At 33.6% G+C, this 19337-nt stretch overlaps 2 protein-coding genes across 3 annotated transcripts; one reads left to right on the forward strand and one right to left on the reverse strand.

Annotated features, from left to right (window-relative positions):
• Nucleotides 1-281: 281 nt before the first annotated feature.
• On the forward strand, nt 282-13448 carry LOC149727835 (uncharacterized). Its single transcript, XM_089888815.1, has 18 exons — nt 282-455; nt 3603-3760; nt 4336-4473; nt 5192-5336; nt 5608-5763; nt 6057-6607; nt 7104-7305; nt 7631-7709; nt 7964-8157; nt 8340-8465; nt 9010-9236; nt 9555-9725; nt 9981-10169; nt 10441-10577; nt 11026-11175; nt 11650-11779; nt 12218-12321; nt 13182-13448. The coding sequence occupies exons 1-18, from the start codon at nt 440-442 to the stop codon at nt 13318-13320; spliced, it is 3012 nt and encodes a 1003-aa protein (XP_089744941.1). The 5' UTR covers nt 282-439; the 3' UTR covers nt 13321-13448.
• Nucleotides 13449-14352: 904 nt separating this feature from the next.
• Nucleotides 14353-18890, reverse strand: LOC149727836 (palmitoyltransferase ZDHHC3-like). 2 transcript variants are annotated; one of them, XM_089888823.1, is made up of 7 exons: nt 18684-18889; nt 18250-18412; nt 17526-17641; nt 16983-17044; nt 16529-16634; nt 15831-15903; nt 14353-15083 (listed from the first exon to the last, which is right to left on the reverse strand). In XM_089888823.1, the coding sequence occupies exons 1-7, from the start codon at nt 18797-18799 to the stop codon at nt 14880-14882; spliced, it is 840 nt and encodes a 279-aa protein (XP_089744949.1). In that variant the 5' UTR covers nt 18800-18889; the 3' UTR covers nt 14353-14879. The 2 variants fall into 2 exon arrangements, with proteins under 2 accessions (XP_089744949.1, XP_089744950.1); XM_089888824.1 differs by lacking the exon at nt 15831-15903 and having other exon boundaries at nt 18684-18890.
• Between the last annotated feature and the right edge of the window lie 447 nt (nt 18891-19337).

Here is a 19337-nt window from a genome sequence, read left to right on the forward strand (position 1 = left end):
GTTTCATATTTTAGGTATTACTTAGCGCTGTAACATATTCGAAGCTGGATCGGGAGAAAATTCTATAAATATGTTTTTATGACGAATATTAATATTCATAATTAATATTTTTTCGAATTTTAAATTTTTTATTTTAGAATCGGTACCGCTGGGGTCTAGTTAGTACAGTGTCCAAATTTTAGGTTAGTGGTACCAGTAGAAGGTATCGAAAATGGCCGCTAGAATATCTGTATTCTAGGATCACCTTGGTTCTAAATTCCCGTTTACAGTCTAAATATAAGGTCATTTATACATTATTTATGCAATAAATGATTTATATTTACAGATTTTTGTTGTTGTGTGTGGTTAAGTAGTATACGGATAGTTGGAACGATGCTGGGAATTACTGTTGTGCGATTTTTAAAGATATGAAAATTGATTTCTTAATTACATCTCAATCATGACAGATTCAAAAGGTAACAGAATTAAAAGCACTGGTATTCTATGGAAACATAAAAATTTAGTTTAACCCCCCTTTCTGTGTGCAAAATTAATTTTATTATGTTTAAGATATTTATGAACTTCAGTGTTTTGCATCCTAATCCATTAGCTTGGTGATCAGTAAAATTTGTGGTCTTTAAATGTATTTTTGGGGGCTTACTGATGCTGTATGGTTTTATCTGTAAAAAAAGTGAGGCATTTGTGTTTAAAATTACCTTTACAAATGTGCGAAACTTGCGATGTCACACCATATAAGCAGTCACAATTTAAACAAAAGTTATAGATGATTAAGTCATTATGTCATAGAATTCGTATTACTACGTTTGATATCTACGTTATAGATTATGCCTTTTTCAGGGGTTAAGGTTTTTACTAGCACAAAACAGTGCGAAAAATTGCACTGTGAGGTATCAAACGTAACGTATCACTACTGTGATGTAACATATCGCTATTATGACATAATAAATTGTAAATCTTGTGTAAGTCAGATTAATTTTGGTTACAAAGTATGTTTTCGTACATTTTTAAAGTTTATTTTCAACACTAACACAGTACGCCGTACGCAGCAGCTTTTTAATATATAACAGAATTCTTTGACAAAGTCAATGTTTTTTTTTCACGGTCCAACCAAGGTTACTCAAAACAATTCGCATGAAAAGTTAGAAAGTTTGAAAAAGTGTACGCAAAAGAAGTTAATCTTGTACTTCCCTGACACAAGAGTAGCCTATTGATGCAAAAATATAATCGCCGGCCTGTTGCTCTTGTTTTTTATCAAGTTATTTTATTTCTACATGTTAGGTATTTAGGACACAATGATTATTTGCTACACAATGGCATTTCATTAATAAGTCAGTTGTTTTAAAAGACACCAGCCGAGGATTTAAAAGACGCGTGGCCGGGCGTGACGTCACGAATCGCAGCGTCAACGCGAACTTGCCTGTGTCGAATTACAGTCGGTATCGAATAACACGAGCGCCCAATGTTTCGTATCCTAAACTTTTTTAGCTGCATTACGTCTTCTCTTTCACTGCAAACCACGTGTTCTAAATGATTTTAATTAGCGACGCTTTCGTCCAAAAAGGAACGTATTCTCGTACGCCTTTCTCCTTGATGACCTCATAAGCTCGTGCCAAGCTTTTGGTTGAATCTCGGCGCTCGGCGAACCTGAGCTTTTACAACTTCAACACATTCCTATTGTTAACACCAAATTCACGAAACATTACCAACTTTGTCTGCTGCATAGCCCAGGACGAAGTATTTATTGCAAACGTATCAATCCTTTACTTGATCGCATATCATATGTATAAAGGCAAATATCCAACCTGTTTTCAAGCTCCTGCTGGCTAAATAATCAAGGGGACAATCGTTATTATGACGCAAATAATCAGCGTATGTATTGCTATTATGTCGTAATCAATTGCCAGGTCAAACAATCGCTATTATGATGCAATGAATCGACGTGTGAATCCTTACTATTTCGTAATAAACATGCCGCTTGGCTGAGGAAAACATCCTAAATATACAGCAGTGCTACTTCTGGAACATATCTAGGCTATTTATTACCGCAAATTACATTTATTTTACACACAGCTGTGAGAAAGGTCGTGTTACCAATTCCCGCCGAAAAAAACGCATGCGCCGTACGTATACAGGAACATTAATGACGTCATAGTCAACGCGCAGGTGCGTTAGGAAATCGGTGTGCCTGACTTCATTTGCTATGTACGACTACTATATGTATTATATACCTCACTTTTAGCTTTTATCGCCAGTAGTTTTTGCAATTTCGCGTGTGCAATATGAAAATATAAACTGCCGACGGTTTGTCCAAATGCGTCGGCAAAACCGTCGGCAATTGCCGATTGCCGACGTGAGTCTCCAGGGCTGATACAATGTAATCCAACCAAAAGTTGTTTCATAACACTGCTTAAGGTTCAATCATAGGCTTTTGCCTAGCCTGTCTGGTCATGTTTGACGCCTATAGGCTATGACCCCAAGCGCTAATGTATGTTGTTTATGAGACCATTGTGACTTCGCCCAGAACTCCATTCACAACTCAGTCCTTGATTATGTTCTGGATTTTATTCGCTTTGGCACAATGGATGCCATAGACTGAAACTTGTGCACAAAAAAAATGTGCACAATTTTTTTTCCCAAATTATTGTGTTTTGCCCAAAGACACATACGTCAATCAGTATTAGTTTAGTATGAGTTCATCGTACCCAATGAACCTTACTGTTTGGTGACATGTACCCAAACCCCTTGGTCACTGCAAACAAAGGAACAAATGCCAACTCTGCATTAGGGTTTGATAAGTTTAACATTCGATAAGTTTTAAAGTTTTTTTAATAACAGTGGTGTCACACACTTTTCGAAAATACAACCAAAGCATTAAAAAATCTGCAGTAGCAGTAAGTACTAAAATGTAATATTTTATTCTGCGTGTATAAGTTTATATGGTAGTTGTGACAATCCTTTTATCACAAATGTGAAAAAGTAAACACTCAAACTGTTTTTAAGCTCCAGTGGGCTAAATAATGAGCAAGTCAATCCCTATTATGACACATATAAACAATGTTATGTGTGAATTCCTATTATGTTGCAATTAACTAACAGGTCAACAGTGCATGGTATGATGTAATAATACCAAGCGTCAATCCCTACTATTTCATAACAACCATTCTACTTGACTGATGGCAACATTATAAATAGAAGGCAGCGCTACCTGTGCAAAAGATTAATTTGTTTATTACTGCTGTTAATTGGGCTCATTACATTTATTTTACACATAAAAACATTGTAATTTAGAAAGTGGCCAGTGCTTTGTATATAACATTGTTGGCTCATTGTTATTACAAAAGGATGTTGACATGTTATTATCAACCAAATTCACATTAGATAATCATGCATAGGATAGAATAATAAGTTTTGGTATTATTACTTTACAACTTTAACTTCATATCTTTATTTTGAACCCGATACAGAATTATTTGTACAGGAAAAGGCTACTTTCTTTCTACAATGTTAAACCTTAAACATTATTCATAAACAGTGGGCCTATTTAGAATTAAAATCTCAGAATTCCTTTTTCAGTAATATTAAAAAACTGCTTATTTTTACAGAAAGTGGAAAAAGGGACAACATTTCTCTGCCAAGCGATGTTGCATTGAAGCAATTGGCAAATATACAAAGCATGATTGACATTATGGCCACTCAACTGGTAGAGTTTCGTGGTCTTGGTTTAAATGAATTTACGCTTCAAGAAATTCGCCGGCTAGAGGTTAGCTATTTGTTTTATGATACATGATATTATTGTGACACCAGCACCATTTTTAACTTTCAAATGATCATACAACTTTTATGTTCTAATGACCAGGTCATACAACCTACGAGTATGTATTATGATTTAATCAATGGGTTATTTCAACCTGTAACTCTTACTGTCCTTTTTATCAATGTATATATAAATGTTAATGTGTATGACGATTTAATCAATGGATTATTTGATAAATATTTCCTTATAATTCTTATTGTCCCTTTATATGTATATGCATAAGATTTAATCTTGTTATTACATTAACTTTACACTCTCTCTTATACTTACTGCTACTTTATACCAGCTATACATCAATTTGAATATTGACTTGCGGTTGAGTATCGTAGTTACTAGTTACAAGTAACACTAATGTTAACTGGTGTACAAGGCTGCGTTTTTTTTTGTTTGCATTCAGCTGTAGCCAACAACACAGTAAATGCTACTTTATACTGGGCCATAGTTTAGGTTTGATAGCCTATCAATTTTGTGCAGCATAAAACGCTGTGTCAAATTTTTAAAATTTGCTTTGTGTTTTTCAGGGTAAATTGATAAAACACTTCTGCCAACAACTTGATACTAAAAGTAGATACAGGGGGAAACGTTCCAGCGAGTTTCATGATTATCCTTCACTTTCAAAATGGTTGACTGTAGTTGGTGTGAGTTCATTACTTGCTGATGTAAGTTTACTTCACTTCACTCTAATCTTCTTATGCTAGTTGTTTCATTGGCTGTATATATTTGACAATATTGAAAATCGTCACTTTAAACATTTGGCATTCATGCTTTGGAACAGGTAAAACATTTTTGATCCATCGTTGTTAAAGTAGCTAGCACTGCCCCAAAGAACAGGCAGAATTTGAGTTGCATTTGTGCATATCTATATAATATATGATTATTGCAAAACAAAATTACCTGATATTTCTTCAAATTACTTCTATTTTACACCTGCTTTAATTGGCCTATATATATATATATATATATGATTATTGCAAAATATTTATATGTATATATTTTTTTATATATATATATATATATATATGATTATTGCAAAACAATATTACCTGATATTTTTTGCAAATTTCTTCCATTTTACACTTGCTTTATTGTGTGAATAGACTGGACAAAAACACAGTGTTCATGGGATTTTATGGGAACATTTATTACAGCAATCGTTACCGTTTTCTTTACTTGATTGCTACTGTCCGTTATGCAAAATTGTTATAAAACAAATGTAATTGTAATGCTTAATTAATGTATTACCTAACAAAAGTTGAAAAACTAAACCGTGTGAAAATCAAATAAAACCTATATTTTTTTCACTAAAACACCCCCTTTTATACCATGATTGGCGTACCTTAGTGTTATAAGAAATGAAAAAACTCCTTTTTATCATAGGGGCTTAAGTTACAACGAAGCTCTGTGGAGATTCTGCTTAATCTTTCCGACCGCCAGTTGCAAAATATTGTCATGGAAATTGGAGGAAATTCTGAAGATGATCGGAAACTCATTTCATCTTTGAAACAATTGAGAAAATTCCAAGGTAGGTTTACAGGTTCTGTCATGGGTGTTGTAAAAAAAACTAAAATCATATGTGTTGATTTTCAGAATTGGCCATTGTTTATAATAAAAATGTTTGATTCTTTGTTTCAGTATGTTTTATTAAAACAGATCTTCGAAATCAAATGAAGAATTTGGAATTATGTTTGTTGATTTTTAGAATTGGTCATTGTTTATAATTTTAGTCATTGTTTATAATAAAAATGTTTGATTCCTTGTTCTAATCTGTTTTATTAAATTTTATTAAATAACAGATCTTCAAAATCAAATGAAGAATTTGGACCATGCTGATTTATATTGGGATTCATGGTCAAAACCGATTGATAACGGAGATGTGTTTCCTAGAACAGGTTGCGATGAACATGACTTTAATGAGAACCTAAGCAATCATAAACAGCTCATGGAAAATGGTAAGTTTTGTTTCAAAGTATTAAGTAGGCCTATTGAATGTATGTTAAATGAATGTGGCGGAGTAGTGACTGTCGTTATTACACAGATGTTTTGTTTCACACACCTCATGCCAACTTACGAATTACCCGTATGTAACTTTGTTGGTGAATTTATTTTGTTTTATGTATGGCTGACAATTTAAACAACCCATTAGCAGTGACGAGCCTTTAACCCAAAACCTCTAGGTTACAGGCAGGCGTGCTAACCATTGTGGCATTGCACCAGACAAATATTGATGTAATACTGTGTTAAGGTTCTGGAGATATCAGCACTGATGCATCTAGACACGGCTCAGAAAGTTCGGATTCCTTACATTGTGATCATCGTAACAATACACATCGTGTGCGAACCAATACCGATGCTTCAATAACGGACATGCCAGTATATGTTACAGGTGGCAAGCAACATATGCCGTCAACCAGTAGCTCATGTCGCACGCCACCAAGTCCTTCCCACTTAAGTTTTGGTTCCCGGAGTTCTTTGGATTCTGAGTCCGGTTTCCGTAACCCCCCTTCCCCTACACCACATGCATCAAAGTTGTTTGCAATACCAGTGTCCACTGGCCAAGGCACGCCTTCTGTTAATACACCTCCAGTAACGCCTGGAACTCCTCACAAACTTTTACATTATTCTGTACATAGCAACAGTTCGTTGTCCACGAGTGCTACTAAGTCAATGAACAGGGATAGAGTTTTATCAACAGGAGCAGGAACTTCACTTGGTCGTCCAGTTAAATCAAGTTTAAGCAACTCGTTGCTGCCACCATTCAACCAACTAAAGCCATCAAAGTCATCTGAATGGCATGTAAGGAAAAGCATAATTAAATGATTATTTAGGCTATTTAGTAAGTTTATCTGGAAATTTACTTTGCTTTGCGTGCAGACTTTTTGACCTATTAGTTTATACAGTACATTGGAGCCAAACCTTGATGGCAATTTAAGCAGGCCTACCCTGAACTGGCTGCACTGCTTTAATCTGTAAACATTAGTATCAAATTTGTTTTAAAAGAATGCAGGTCTAACTATCCCTGCCTCCCCTGCATGCTAAACAGTTTTGGCCTTAGTTCCAGTTTCCAATACATTCACTTATATATTTTCTGCATCTAAAATGTTTTGGCCTATGATGCATACAGTGGTGCAGCCAGAAAAAAATGGGGGAATTTTAATCAAAAAATTTATTTATTATTATATTTTTTTTATGGGGGGGTTTATAAGAGGGGGGGGGGGGGTGTTGCAACCCCCTAAACCCCCCTGGCTGCTGCGCCACTGGATGCATACATTTCCTCATATCTTCATCACAGTTTACGAACCGAGTGGCTTCGAATGTTACTTTGGACAGCACAATGTCAGCATCCAACCACAGTTTATCTTCAATCACAACCCTTCCTCCAACTTCCTCACGACTGATTCCCTCACGGCCAGGAAAGAAAAATAAGCCCAGACCTGGAAATCTCATCTTAAATGAAGGGGATATGCCAAACTATATCCACATATCAAGATCAGGTATAATGAAAATTGAGATTTGAATGTGCAGTGGTGTTTTTAGATACTGCAGTTGGTATACACAAATTTTGACAGTTGAGAAAACATCAGTTACTTAAAGTCAAAGGTTACCTTTTTTATAGTTAAACCTTCGTTTCACAATTTTAAGTATATGTGCATAAGTTCAGATAGAAAACAAAGAACATTTAAAAAAATTATAAAACTGTATCCTCACGACTCCCATAGACCATTTTTACTTGTTTAAAACACAATAAGGATATTTAGATATTATGTGCTAAAGGTTTCCCATCTTATTTCAAACTAAATTTCTTTCACTTTAAAACAGCTTCACGTCGTAGCTCAACAACTGTTTCACCAGAAGGTCACATAGGTAACACCACAGGTCCATCGCCATTATCACCACGGTGAGAATCTATTGCAAAGCACTTAATTATAAACAAATAGAACAGTTATTATAACAATTCTTAATTAAGCTAAGAGCTAAACCTACTAACCTAAAGCCTATACACTGTTAAAATAGTTATTACTTATATTAAGTTATAACCCTTTCATTTTCATTAAAAGTAAAAACACAATGTATAAAAACACTAATAGTAATTCTCATGACTGTACATTTTTGAGATCATGTTTCGCATTTACATATTTGTACTGTACATAGAACACCAATGACGCCGGCCACTCCGTGTAACCACGAGATGTGGTCTAGAGACCGAGAAATCGCAGCTATTGCTGTGCAATCTCCACGTACACCAAAAACTCCTAAATCCGCCTTTAAGAGTGTTAAAGCATTGTTTGCCAAAGTTGGAAAAGTGACCAAGTTGAAAAGAAATAAAAGCACCGAGCATATTCTTGGTTAGTCTTATTTTTAACCGCATATTTTTGGGGGTTAGTGTTATTTTTAACTGTGCACCTTTTTTAGTTGGTGGGGTTTTTTAATGTGCACTTTTATACAAAATACTTTAACCTAAATTTGTATAAATAATAGATGTTATTTTTAAATGCACAGTTAACTCAATTTATTTAAATAATAATAGATGAGGTTCCACCATCTGCACCACTCACTCCTTGCCAAAGAAAACGATCAGATACGTTGCCCCATAGCTCATCTCTTGTGCAACAGAATGAGTCAGAAAAAAACAAAATGCAGTTAGCTGTTGGAGGTAATAGAAAGATGTATTTTTAAGTAAATGTATTTGTCAAGCGTAGTGTGTCCAATTGAAAAAACACTGGCTGTGTAAAATTATACTACAATTAAACACTAATACTATATGTTATCAATATATATATATATCATATTACATTCCGCTAATAGTTGTTGTATTCTCTATCCAGAAATTACTTAGTTAAAATATTCTAAATACCAAGACAGATTTGTATAAGAAATGAACAAACATAAATGTAATTTGCTTTATTTTTGGAAAAATGACAGTCGTTATAACACAGATGTTCTGTTTCATACATCTCGTACCTGCTTACGAGTTACCACGTATGTAACTTTTTGGCTAATTGTTTTTCTGTATGGCTGACAACTTGCACCACCTATTATTGAACACAGGGTTGGAGCAATTGTCGGTAAGTGTCTTGCCCAAGGACACATACGCCTACAATGGTAGCAGTGAACCATTAACCTCTAGTCTAGGGTAAAGGCAGTCAAGTAACCACTTTACCAAAACATCAAATAAACTTAAGTTTTTAACCCTCTAGTTTGTCCCGGCAACCCCCCTCATGAGTTCTACCTTCCGAGTGGTTCTTCATCGATGACATCGTCTCGTCCATCAAGTTTCGTAGATACGGATCGAACGATTATTCCCGAACCCGAGATCTCGAACGCAACCATAGAAAATGTTGACTCCGATAAAGAAGACACTATCACTGAACCTGAAGTTTTGGACGAAACAAATGTCAGAGCCAACATTTTTCAGCAAGGAAATGTAAGTATTGTGCTCGGTAATAAATTCTGCGAATCTGACCCTGATCCAGTTCTGATTGATTTGTACAATTCTTGTTTGAAGAAATACAGTAACTCAGTAAGGTTCCTTTACTACGAAAGTACGGAATTAAGTTCCTTTTCCATAAATTTTAACCGTTTTTCGTAACACCAGATCGTTACAGTTTGCTTTGGTATTAAAAAAATTTTTTTTTTGATTGCTAAGCAGCAAAAACCTTAACCATTTATGTTGTTTTTAATTTAGTATTTCCGGTTTACAACAGTGGTTCGCCAAACCTTTTAACTATAATTTCTTAAACAGTCTTTGCCAGAGGAATGGGACATACCATACAGTGAATTAAAGAAATCTGAAATCATCGGTCATGGTAGAGTAGGAGTTGTACATCGTGGTCACTGGCATGGAGAAGTTGCCATCAGGGAGATTCATATTAATATCAATGATGAAGATAAATTACAAGCTTTTAAACAAGAAGTTGGTTTTTCTGTATTTTTTTTCCTTTTTCTAAGTAACATTTCTCTAATTTTTTTGTTTTTTTAACACTTTTAAAAATAAATATACATTTATGAATTAATGGGTGAAACAAAAATAGAATCACCGACAAAGTTACATACATTGCATCCATAAACTGTCACAAGGTGTATGAAACAGAACACCGTATTATAACGACTGTCATTTCCCAGCCACGCGAGGATAAAGCAAGTTACATTCATTCATTCAATCATTCAGGTGATGATTTATAAAAAAGTTCGGCACGAAAACCTGGAATTATTCATGGGGTCGTGCATGAACCCCCCACACCTTGCTATTGTGACGGGATTTTGCCGGGGTTACTCTTTGTATAATTATATACGAAGTGGAAAATCGAATCCGGTCTCTATAAATCGAGCAAAGGTCATTGCACAGCATATTGTTCAGGTAATATTTGGTTTAATTAGATAGACAGTTGGATAACAATATAGAAGAGGGGGGAAAATGGGACACCTTTAGCACATAATATATATATATATTTTAATCGTGTTTTAAACAATTAACAATGCTCTATAGGAGAGGATACGGTAATAAAATTTTGTAATTATGTAAGTATCCTTTGTCTACTACCAAATGAGACAAAAAATGGAATAATAAAGTGTCCCATCTTTCCCACCCTACTATAATAAAGATATCTAATTTTAAACTCTGTTTTTAGGGAATGGGCTACTTACATTCCAAAAACATAATCCACAAAGATTTGAAATCGAAAAATATTTTCGTTGATGGCAAGCGCGTCGTAATTACTGATTTCGGACTTGTTGGTTTACACGCTGTGTCAGGTGGCAACAAAGGGTATGTAAATATTGATAAATGAAGTGTCATTTATTTGACTTTGACATAGGTTTGCTAATTCATGTATACACCAAAATTCCAAAATAACTGTATTTTTTTCTGTCATTCTAGCCCTGATCTAGCTGCTTTTCGTTAAACAAATTAAAATCCATTTCATTTTTTGATTAATTTTTTTATAAATTTCATAATTAATAATTAATAAAGTAAAATAGAAATTAAAATCCAAACTTAAAAAAGAGGAATAAAGGTTAAAATGAAAATAAAATATTTCAGTATGTTAAATTTTTATAGAAACTGTGTTTACGCTAGTTATTGGCAAAAACAAATCTCTTTAAAACTGGATAAGTTTTTTTAGTTGCACTTTAAAATGGTACCAAAGTTTTAATTTTTTGAATGTGCAACTATCCCGAAACAAGAAATAACTTTCATATTCAATTTAACAATGCAGTTCAAAAGAAGGAACCCTTGCAATACCCGATGGTTGGTTATGTTACCTCGCACCAGAAGTAATTAAAGCACTTCGTTTTCCCTGCAGTGAGGGAGATGATGTTATATCTTCGTTACCATACACAGAACAATCTGATATCTATGCATTTGGGTAAGTAATAAAACAACAATCATTTATTATGTTACGGAAAAGTATGACTTACCAGTTTACCATTAAACTTGTTTTGTCCGGCGCTGTGGCAAAGTGGTTACCGCGTCTGCCTCTATTCCAGAGGTTAGGGGTTCTAGGTTTGTTGCTGCTACCGTTGTAGCCGTGTTTCTGGGCAAAACAGGGCAATTGCTCCAACCCCGTGGTCTCTAATGGGCTGTCTAAATTGTGTTACATTCATGTAAGTCATAAGCAGGCACGAGGTGTATAGAATATCTGTGTTATAACGACTGTCGTTTTCCACTATGCGAGGATAAATCATGTTACATGCATTTTGCTTATTCTGTACATTGTGTTTATGTAAAATCAAGTACATTTTAATAACGTTTTGATTCATTCATACATTTTTTATCAGATACTTTTATATAGTGAATAGTATCTGTAGAACTGTTAACATTTATAGCATTATTTCGACAGAACAGTGTGGTATGAATTATTGTCTGGAGCATGGCCATTCCAAGGATCTCCAGCTGAATCAATTATTTGGCAAGCAAGTTGCGGGAAAAAACAAAATCTAAGTCAACTTCAAGGTGGAAAAGATGTTAAAGTAAGACAATACTGTTATGCCTTCTATACTAGATTAAAAAGAAGAAAGTTTACTCTTAATTACGTTTATTATCATTATGGTGTTTTTAGTGGCTTTTTGTGGGCATTATATACTAAGTACTAGAGATGCACAAGAATAATTTCTTCCTGCATACATTTTAAACAGCCAAAATTTTCCGCCCGAACCGTTTTCAAGTAACCGTATTTGCACTGCACAAACATTGGTCTTTATGGTCAAAATAATGCTTTGTTATTTGTTTCGGAATCAGACACGCCTAAATTTTGGAGAAAAAAAAACAGAGATTTTCTTTATTCTGGGTTGTAAGCAAACAAAACATGGAAGTTGGAACGTTTCTTTTAAAAATTAAAAATTTGCGTATCGTGCTTGTTACTATGTAGCACATATATTTTATTACTGATAACTATTTCTGTGTCTTAGGATATTGTGATGGCTGCATGGTCGTATGATCCAGAACTGCGACCAGATTTTAGTGACAATGGTATCATGGGATTGTTGAAACGACTTCAGGTTCAAATTCAAAGGTCATATTCATCGCACCCTCGCAGGGCTGGTGCTAATCGGCCAATACCGCATGATCGGTTATATGACAGCACTGCTTTAAGGCATGGTAACTTTCAACAGACAATGCATGACTTGGCAGAATGATTGTTCTCTCTTTGACACTGCGAAAATCTACAATCAGTGTTGCGTGTATGAAGTGCAAAAGATTCCTATTTTATTAAGTCACAGCTAACGACTGATAACGGGTTTTCGTTTCAGTTTTTATTTTTTTACTATTTTCTTTTTTGTCTCTTTAGCTATGTTTAGTTACTGATCAAGTAACCCAGACCAAAACTATATTATGATACACATTTTCTGCTTGCAGTTGCAAAAAAACTGAGTTACTGTTTGTTTATGTACATTTTAAGTGTTCCAACTAATAATCAGTCAGATAATTAATTTAATAAATTTCTGGCATCTGTTACATTGTGTAAAATATATTCAATATATAGACCACTGGTGATTTGTATTTAAACATGAATTGTGTTAAATGGCTTAAAATATACTATCTAGGTGAAATGGATCAACAGTATGTTTTAAAAGTAGTTGTATGTTTTGGGACAGTTCCATACAGTTGGCATGTACATTTCCATGTTTGACTCAGTAACTTTTCTGCTGTGTGAACTAATAAGGTCACTAACTTTTCAAGTGAAAATCACCGCATGATTCCTGTATTAAAGCTGCATGACATCATTCGAAAGTTATAAGCAAATGTAAGTTTACATTTTTTGAATATTTTAATTATTACAAAATATCCCAAAATCAAATTAGTTAATAGGCATATATAAAGCATAATAAAACCAGGATTTTTACAATTTTATTTATGCGGTATAATTTACAGGGGAAACAGTGATCCCGCAATGCCTACTATTCAACTAGGCACAAGACCAAGCCATAGATATCATCCATTGCTGAGCCCAATTCCAAACTCCAAAACTTTTGTTTTAGGTTCTTACTTTGATTCTTTTCAAAGAGATTAGTTGTTAAACCTTAACTTGTTTTTTTAAACACTTTTTTAGCTACATCATTGTGGTAATATAATTATTTACTTCTAGTTTTGTTAAAATTGTAAAGTGAAACAAGATATTAATAAATTATGCACAGTGTATTGATGGACCACGACTTTATTTCTTATATTAACTTGCTAAAAAAGACCTGGGTCTGCATTAAGAACATTTTCTCATTTGCTTGCTAAAAAATCATTAGAAGAGAGAAACTTGTTGGTAAAATGGTATTACGGAAACTGCCTGTAGATGCCATGAAAAGTGGCAAAAACAAGAGAAATGTAAGGTATTGTGTCAGTCGACTGTTTTTCACACTGTTCTGCTGTATGTTTTTATACAGTTTAATTTTAAACTAAATTCTTGGTAAAATAATACAATTTGAAACAGAAAATTGTTTGTTTGAACATTAGCCTAGTCCTAAAATTAATTCTTAAACCCTTAGATTAATAAAGTTATATTCTATTAAAGATGTTCCTGTTTTAAAAGCTAGGCTCGCACTTAAAGTGCAATTTATTTTTGGGTGCTAGTGAAGAGTCTTCCCCCCACCTTATTTGCTAACCCCTAGGTTAGGAGGTTAGGTGTTGATGATTAGGCGGATAGTGGTTATAGGAGTTAGTGGTTATAGGGGTTAGTGGTTAGCAAATAAGGTGGGGGGGAGACTCTTTACTAGCACCCTCTTTTATTTCAATCTGTGTTCATTTTGTGTGGTGTTCAAACATGATAAAGCAGAATATCATCAACAAATGTGCAACTACATACCAAATGATCAAATACAAGAATGTATAGTAAATCTATAAAATATCTTTAACAAGATTTTTAGTAGGCCATGTCCCATGTCAGTTAGTTAGCGATTCTGCTAGTTTAAGTTAGTGAAATAAAGCTTTGTAAACAAAACTCTCATTTTGAGATCGAACATCATTCCTAAGCACGCAAACTCCACAATATGAGCTCATAATGCCTCCCCTGTTCATTTTAAATAACTAAGTATTTAAAATAAAGAACCACCAGTTGCTGATATCACATTTAATAAATAAAATAAATGTGAAAACTTATTGGATGACAACAGTAATGTTTTAAACAAGTCCACCATATTAACTTAGTTTTATGCAAAAGTAACATAAATCTAAAACATTTTATAATATTTTATTATAACAGGTTCAATAATATAAATTTCGGGCAAAAAACGTGTTTAGCATTGTTTGAAATTGTTAATCAATGTTATAAATTGTTTTTAAAGAATATTAGCAGGCACAAATTTACCATCTATATGTGTCATAGTGCAAATATAGTCTTTACTAATTATTGCTATAATTAAACAGTTAAGACACTTGTAGAAAGAGGATTTTAACAAAATAAAATGTATAACTTCACTATCAACATTGTATTACCATATAAATATTACAAGAATTCAAAATTCGATCAATATATAAATATCAACAATCATCCAATGTACAAACATAAATATACTCTAATTAACAACATATTCAAAAAGCTAGATAAATGAGTTAGCACAAGAAGATTAGTGAGTAACCAAATCAAACGTCGTAACTTCCTGGGACAAGAGATCGCACCGTACCACCAGGTGCAGAACATGGCATCAGCCAGGTATAAACTGGTCCGTAACCAAATACCTCTCGTAATAATGCCATTCTTGGCTTTCTGGGTCGAGGGGGTCTAGTTTTCCGACTGCGATGTATTGTATATTCCACTCCAGTTTCGTCCCCAAATATTGAAGATATCTTTTAAAATAATAAATAAATAAATGTAACTTGGTTTATTTTCGCGTGGCAGGAAAACAACGGTCGTTATAAATGGGTGTTCATACACCTCGGTCATACTAGTTTCCGAGTTGAATGTTACTTTGTAGGTATTTTTTTGTGTATAGCTGATAAGAGTGCTGAGCCCGCATGTGATTTTAAAAAATATTTAAAATAAAGAAAGTGAAGCTTAACTAAAAGATTGAGACAGGCAAAATTTACTCTTTTTTAAAATATTTTTGTTCGGTAGCAATTTGTTTAAATTAGGATCATTCATCATTGTGTATGTTTTTATCCTTAGAACAACGACTTCTACATCAACATTGGTCAATAACTGGTTGTCCAAGTTAATAGACACACAAAAAACACCCACAAACTTATGTAATAAGGGTAAATTGTAATAATACACTCGGCTTGTGATATAACACCCACAACCATGTTTTTAAAAAAATAGTTATAGTAAAAAGAGTTATAGGTTGGGGAAGATGGGACACGTTAGGCAGATAATACCTTAAAACCCTGATCGTGTTTAATAAACTAACAACAGCCTATGGGAGTCCTAAGGATACGGTTTTATAATTCCTTGAATTTTCTTTGTTTACTACCGGACGAGGCGAGAAAATTAAATGAAAAGGTGTCCCATCTTTCCCTACCCTAGTGTATATATATATATTAAGATACATGAAGAGACTGAAAATACAGATTATGAATATTCATTATTATTCTTACCTGGTCAAACAACATAACAATCACAAACAAACCAAATAAAATGGATTCTATACATAAGCCGATTCCATGTGCTCTGAAGAAATGAAATTAATTTACAGGAAACAATAACATGTAGATTAAACATAAAGAGGAAATATAAACAGCCAATTTTAACAAGCAAGATGTAACAGGAAATATACATTTCATTTTTTAAACTAACAATAAAAACAAAAACTGCTCATAAAAGGATAAAATTATTGATAATTATGTTGTGTAATTCGTTTTACAACTTATACAGTTCAATCAAAAGCCAATTATTTATTAACAATATCAAATATCTACAGTGACAGTAAGTAATACTAATCACAGCATTTAGTTTCGTCTTATTATAGTTTATGTACAATAATAAAACGATTCTCACAAAATATAGAATTTTAAGGTTTCATTTAGGCTCTAAAGTAAAATTGTGCATTGTAGGTTGATAGTTTTTCAGTAGGGTGCAACTGAAGTGTATTGTATAAAGAAGTTGGAAGTTAGAATAGATTTTCTAACTCCTATATAGTTAGTATTGTATATAGGAGTTAGAAAATGTTAAATTTTTTGAAACTTAGCCAAAAATGATTAAGTAGCCATACATTTAAATTTTATTCTAGTTAAAACAGGTAATATAGCCGTTGTGGTAACAAAATAATAAGATTTTCGCACTAATAGTTACTTACACGGTAGATTTCCTTGAAAGTAAATCAGCATTTGAACTTCTAGCATTTCCAAACATCCACATCCAACCAGATATATTGAGTATTAATGCATAAATACACAGCAATGCTAAAGAAAAAAGCAGAGTTTTTTAGGAATACTAAATTGATGTTGTACTGATAACAAGTTTGTTATATTAAACATGTTCGATACGACTATTATGTGGCACTGTGGCAGAATATGCGGAAACAAAAGTTTGGGAAGACAGCCATCAAAATTTTCCGACAGTCGGTGAAGTTTGTGACAAACAATGAAGACACTAATATTAAGCTAATTATAAAGAGCAAAAACAAGGAAGAACGGAGAGCCGTGATTGTCGTTGTCGGCAAGCACACCTGACACAGTTAAAGAAGATATGAAACGTGGGTCAGGAAATTATAACATTAGAATAAATTATTTAAAAAAGGTAGAACTCACCAGTATAAAAAAGGAATTGGATAAAATACTTTTGATTCATTTCACCGATACAGTTGTTCACCCTGTGAAATAAAAAATATTTGCATATGCTGATGTGAAACAGTTTTACTTGCGTACATTTTGTTCAAATGAAATTATTTAAAAATAAACCTGGAGGGACTATGTTAAAATGTAGTTACATCCATAGCGTTAAACACAGGGAACTTCATTAATGTGCTAAATACTTTGAAATTTGTCTTTGCTAGTTTGTATAGAAATGCTGTATTAAAGTGTAAATTTTAGGTGCCAAAACACAGTATGCAACTCCTATTTTAAAAAGACTTTATGTCTTGCAATACCAAATCAGCAACTTTCCGAGTAAAATAAAAAAGAGAATAAACTGTCTAGAAATCCCCATTATTTAACTAATATACCATTTCTGCCCAAAATAAGATAACTCTAAAAACAGCTCTCTAGCAATTGATTTCAACTGTTGAAAGTTTAAAACTACTTATGAATTTCGAATCAATAATATTCTTTTCGATTTAAGTTGTTAATTCATACCATGGACAATGATGATCCATACGTCTCACACAACGCCTGCATATTTTACAATGGTGAGCTCTCGGTGGTCTGTAGGTTTCACATCGTTGACAAACTGTCCAATCTTCTCCATTGCTCTGTAACAAAAAACTTGAAAGTCATAAAAAAGTAATTGTAGAGACGTGTCGAGCCTGAGCACAAACGTTTAAGCCCAAAGGTTTTCTTTTGGGTGCTTGGCTAAAAATTGGACGGGATGCCAAGCCCTTATGTTATTGCTACAATGTTGCACGTGAGAGCAATAATTACTAAAAATAAAAAAGCGAAGCAATTAAAAAACGAGATTTGTGTGTTGGCTTTCTCTTTAAATATTCTGGTTGGTTAGGAATTTGCTTTCCGGAAAGTAAAGAAATGTAGCAAAATTGTACAGTTGTGAAAAACGTAAATTTGTTATCATTTAGTAAAGAAAATTGATTATCATTCAGTAAAAAAAATCACTGTCAAACTTTTATTCATAGAAACATGCAAGTAGGCCAGATGTATTATACACCAAACATTATGAAACATGACCCTTGTTTATAATTAGTATTTATGTAAACATGATTCGTTAACTGTTATAACACAAATGTTTATATACCTCGTGCAAGTTCATAAGTTACCACTCATCTAACTTTGTGGGAGTGCTTTTTCTGTATTTATGGCCGACAATTTCGACAACTCACTGGGTTTATTCATAGACCAATCATACCTGGTCCATGTGACCTTTGCCTTGTACATGTAGATCAGAGAAGTCAAGTCCCATAATGGGCAACGGAACTATTCCTGGATCCGAAAAGACCGTTCTTGCATGTGAATAAAGCACTCCGAATATAATTGTGTTAAACAACACGCAATGAACAGCTCCCCAAATACTGCAAGTAAAAGCAAACAGGTTAAAATCCTCTGGTTTGTTACAGAACAGGCTGATGAAAAGTTTTAACAGAGTTGGGAGTTATTAGTGAGGTGTTAGGCCTACTGATTATATGAGTTAGTAGTTACGGTAATTTTATGAATGTTTACTGGTTAGCAGATAACGTGGGAAAAAGGATGGTTCACTAGCACCAGCTGTATTAGACTATTCCTATTCTCTAGTATATAATGTTCATGGGACATGATGGATCAGCAAGCAAAACAAGCACTTACCTTCCCGTCAATGTAGTAAGAATTACATGTTGAATGATAACATAGTCCGCATATGCCACCAACGCATAGGTAAACAAAATACAGAATACCCCACAAGGATCTTTATGGAAAACCATTCTCTAATTTAAACCGACAATATACGAAATTCTAGTCATTCTATCATTAAATTGAACAATACTATTTAAGCAAAGTCACCAAGTACTCAGTATAGAAGCCAAAATTTTAAATGCATTACAGTGGGACCATAAAACTGCTGGTGGTGCTATGACACTTTCTGAACTTAACGTTATGATTTGAAAAAAATCTTTCAGGAAATATTTTGTAAGATAGGTATATACGGGACACCTTTAGCACATAATATTTAAATATCCTAATCCAAAGCTTTAGAAATACCTTTATTTCTGTACTCTGCCTTAATCGTGTTTTAAACAACAAGAGAGAGAAGTTCTAATAAGTGAGCATGTATTAAATTAATTAGCGTAGCTATTATTAATTAACCCTTTTACTCCAACGGTCGACTAAACTCTAAACTCTAAAATATATGGCGGTTTTGGGGTGATACACGAATCAGTTCTATCATATCATTATTAATTGACAACACTTCCAATAAATATATTTTATATATTTTTGTCCCGTTGTCTGTTTTTCGCTTGT

This window comes from Ciona robusta, chromosome 11, assembly GCF_009617815.1.
Source record: "Ciona robusta chromosome 11, ASM961781v2".
NCBI lineage: Eukaryota > Metazoa > Chordata > Ascidiacea > Phlebobranchia > Cionidae > Ciona > Ciona robusta.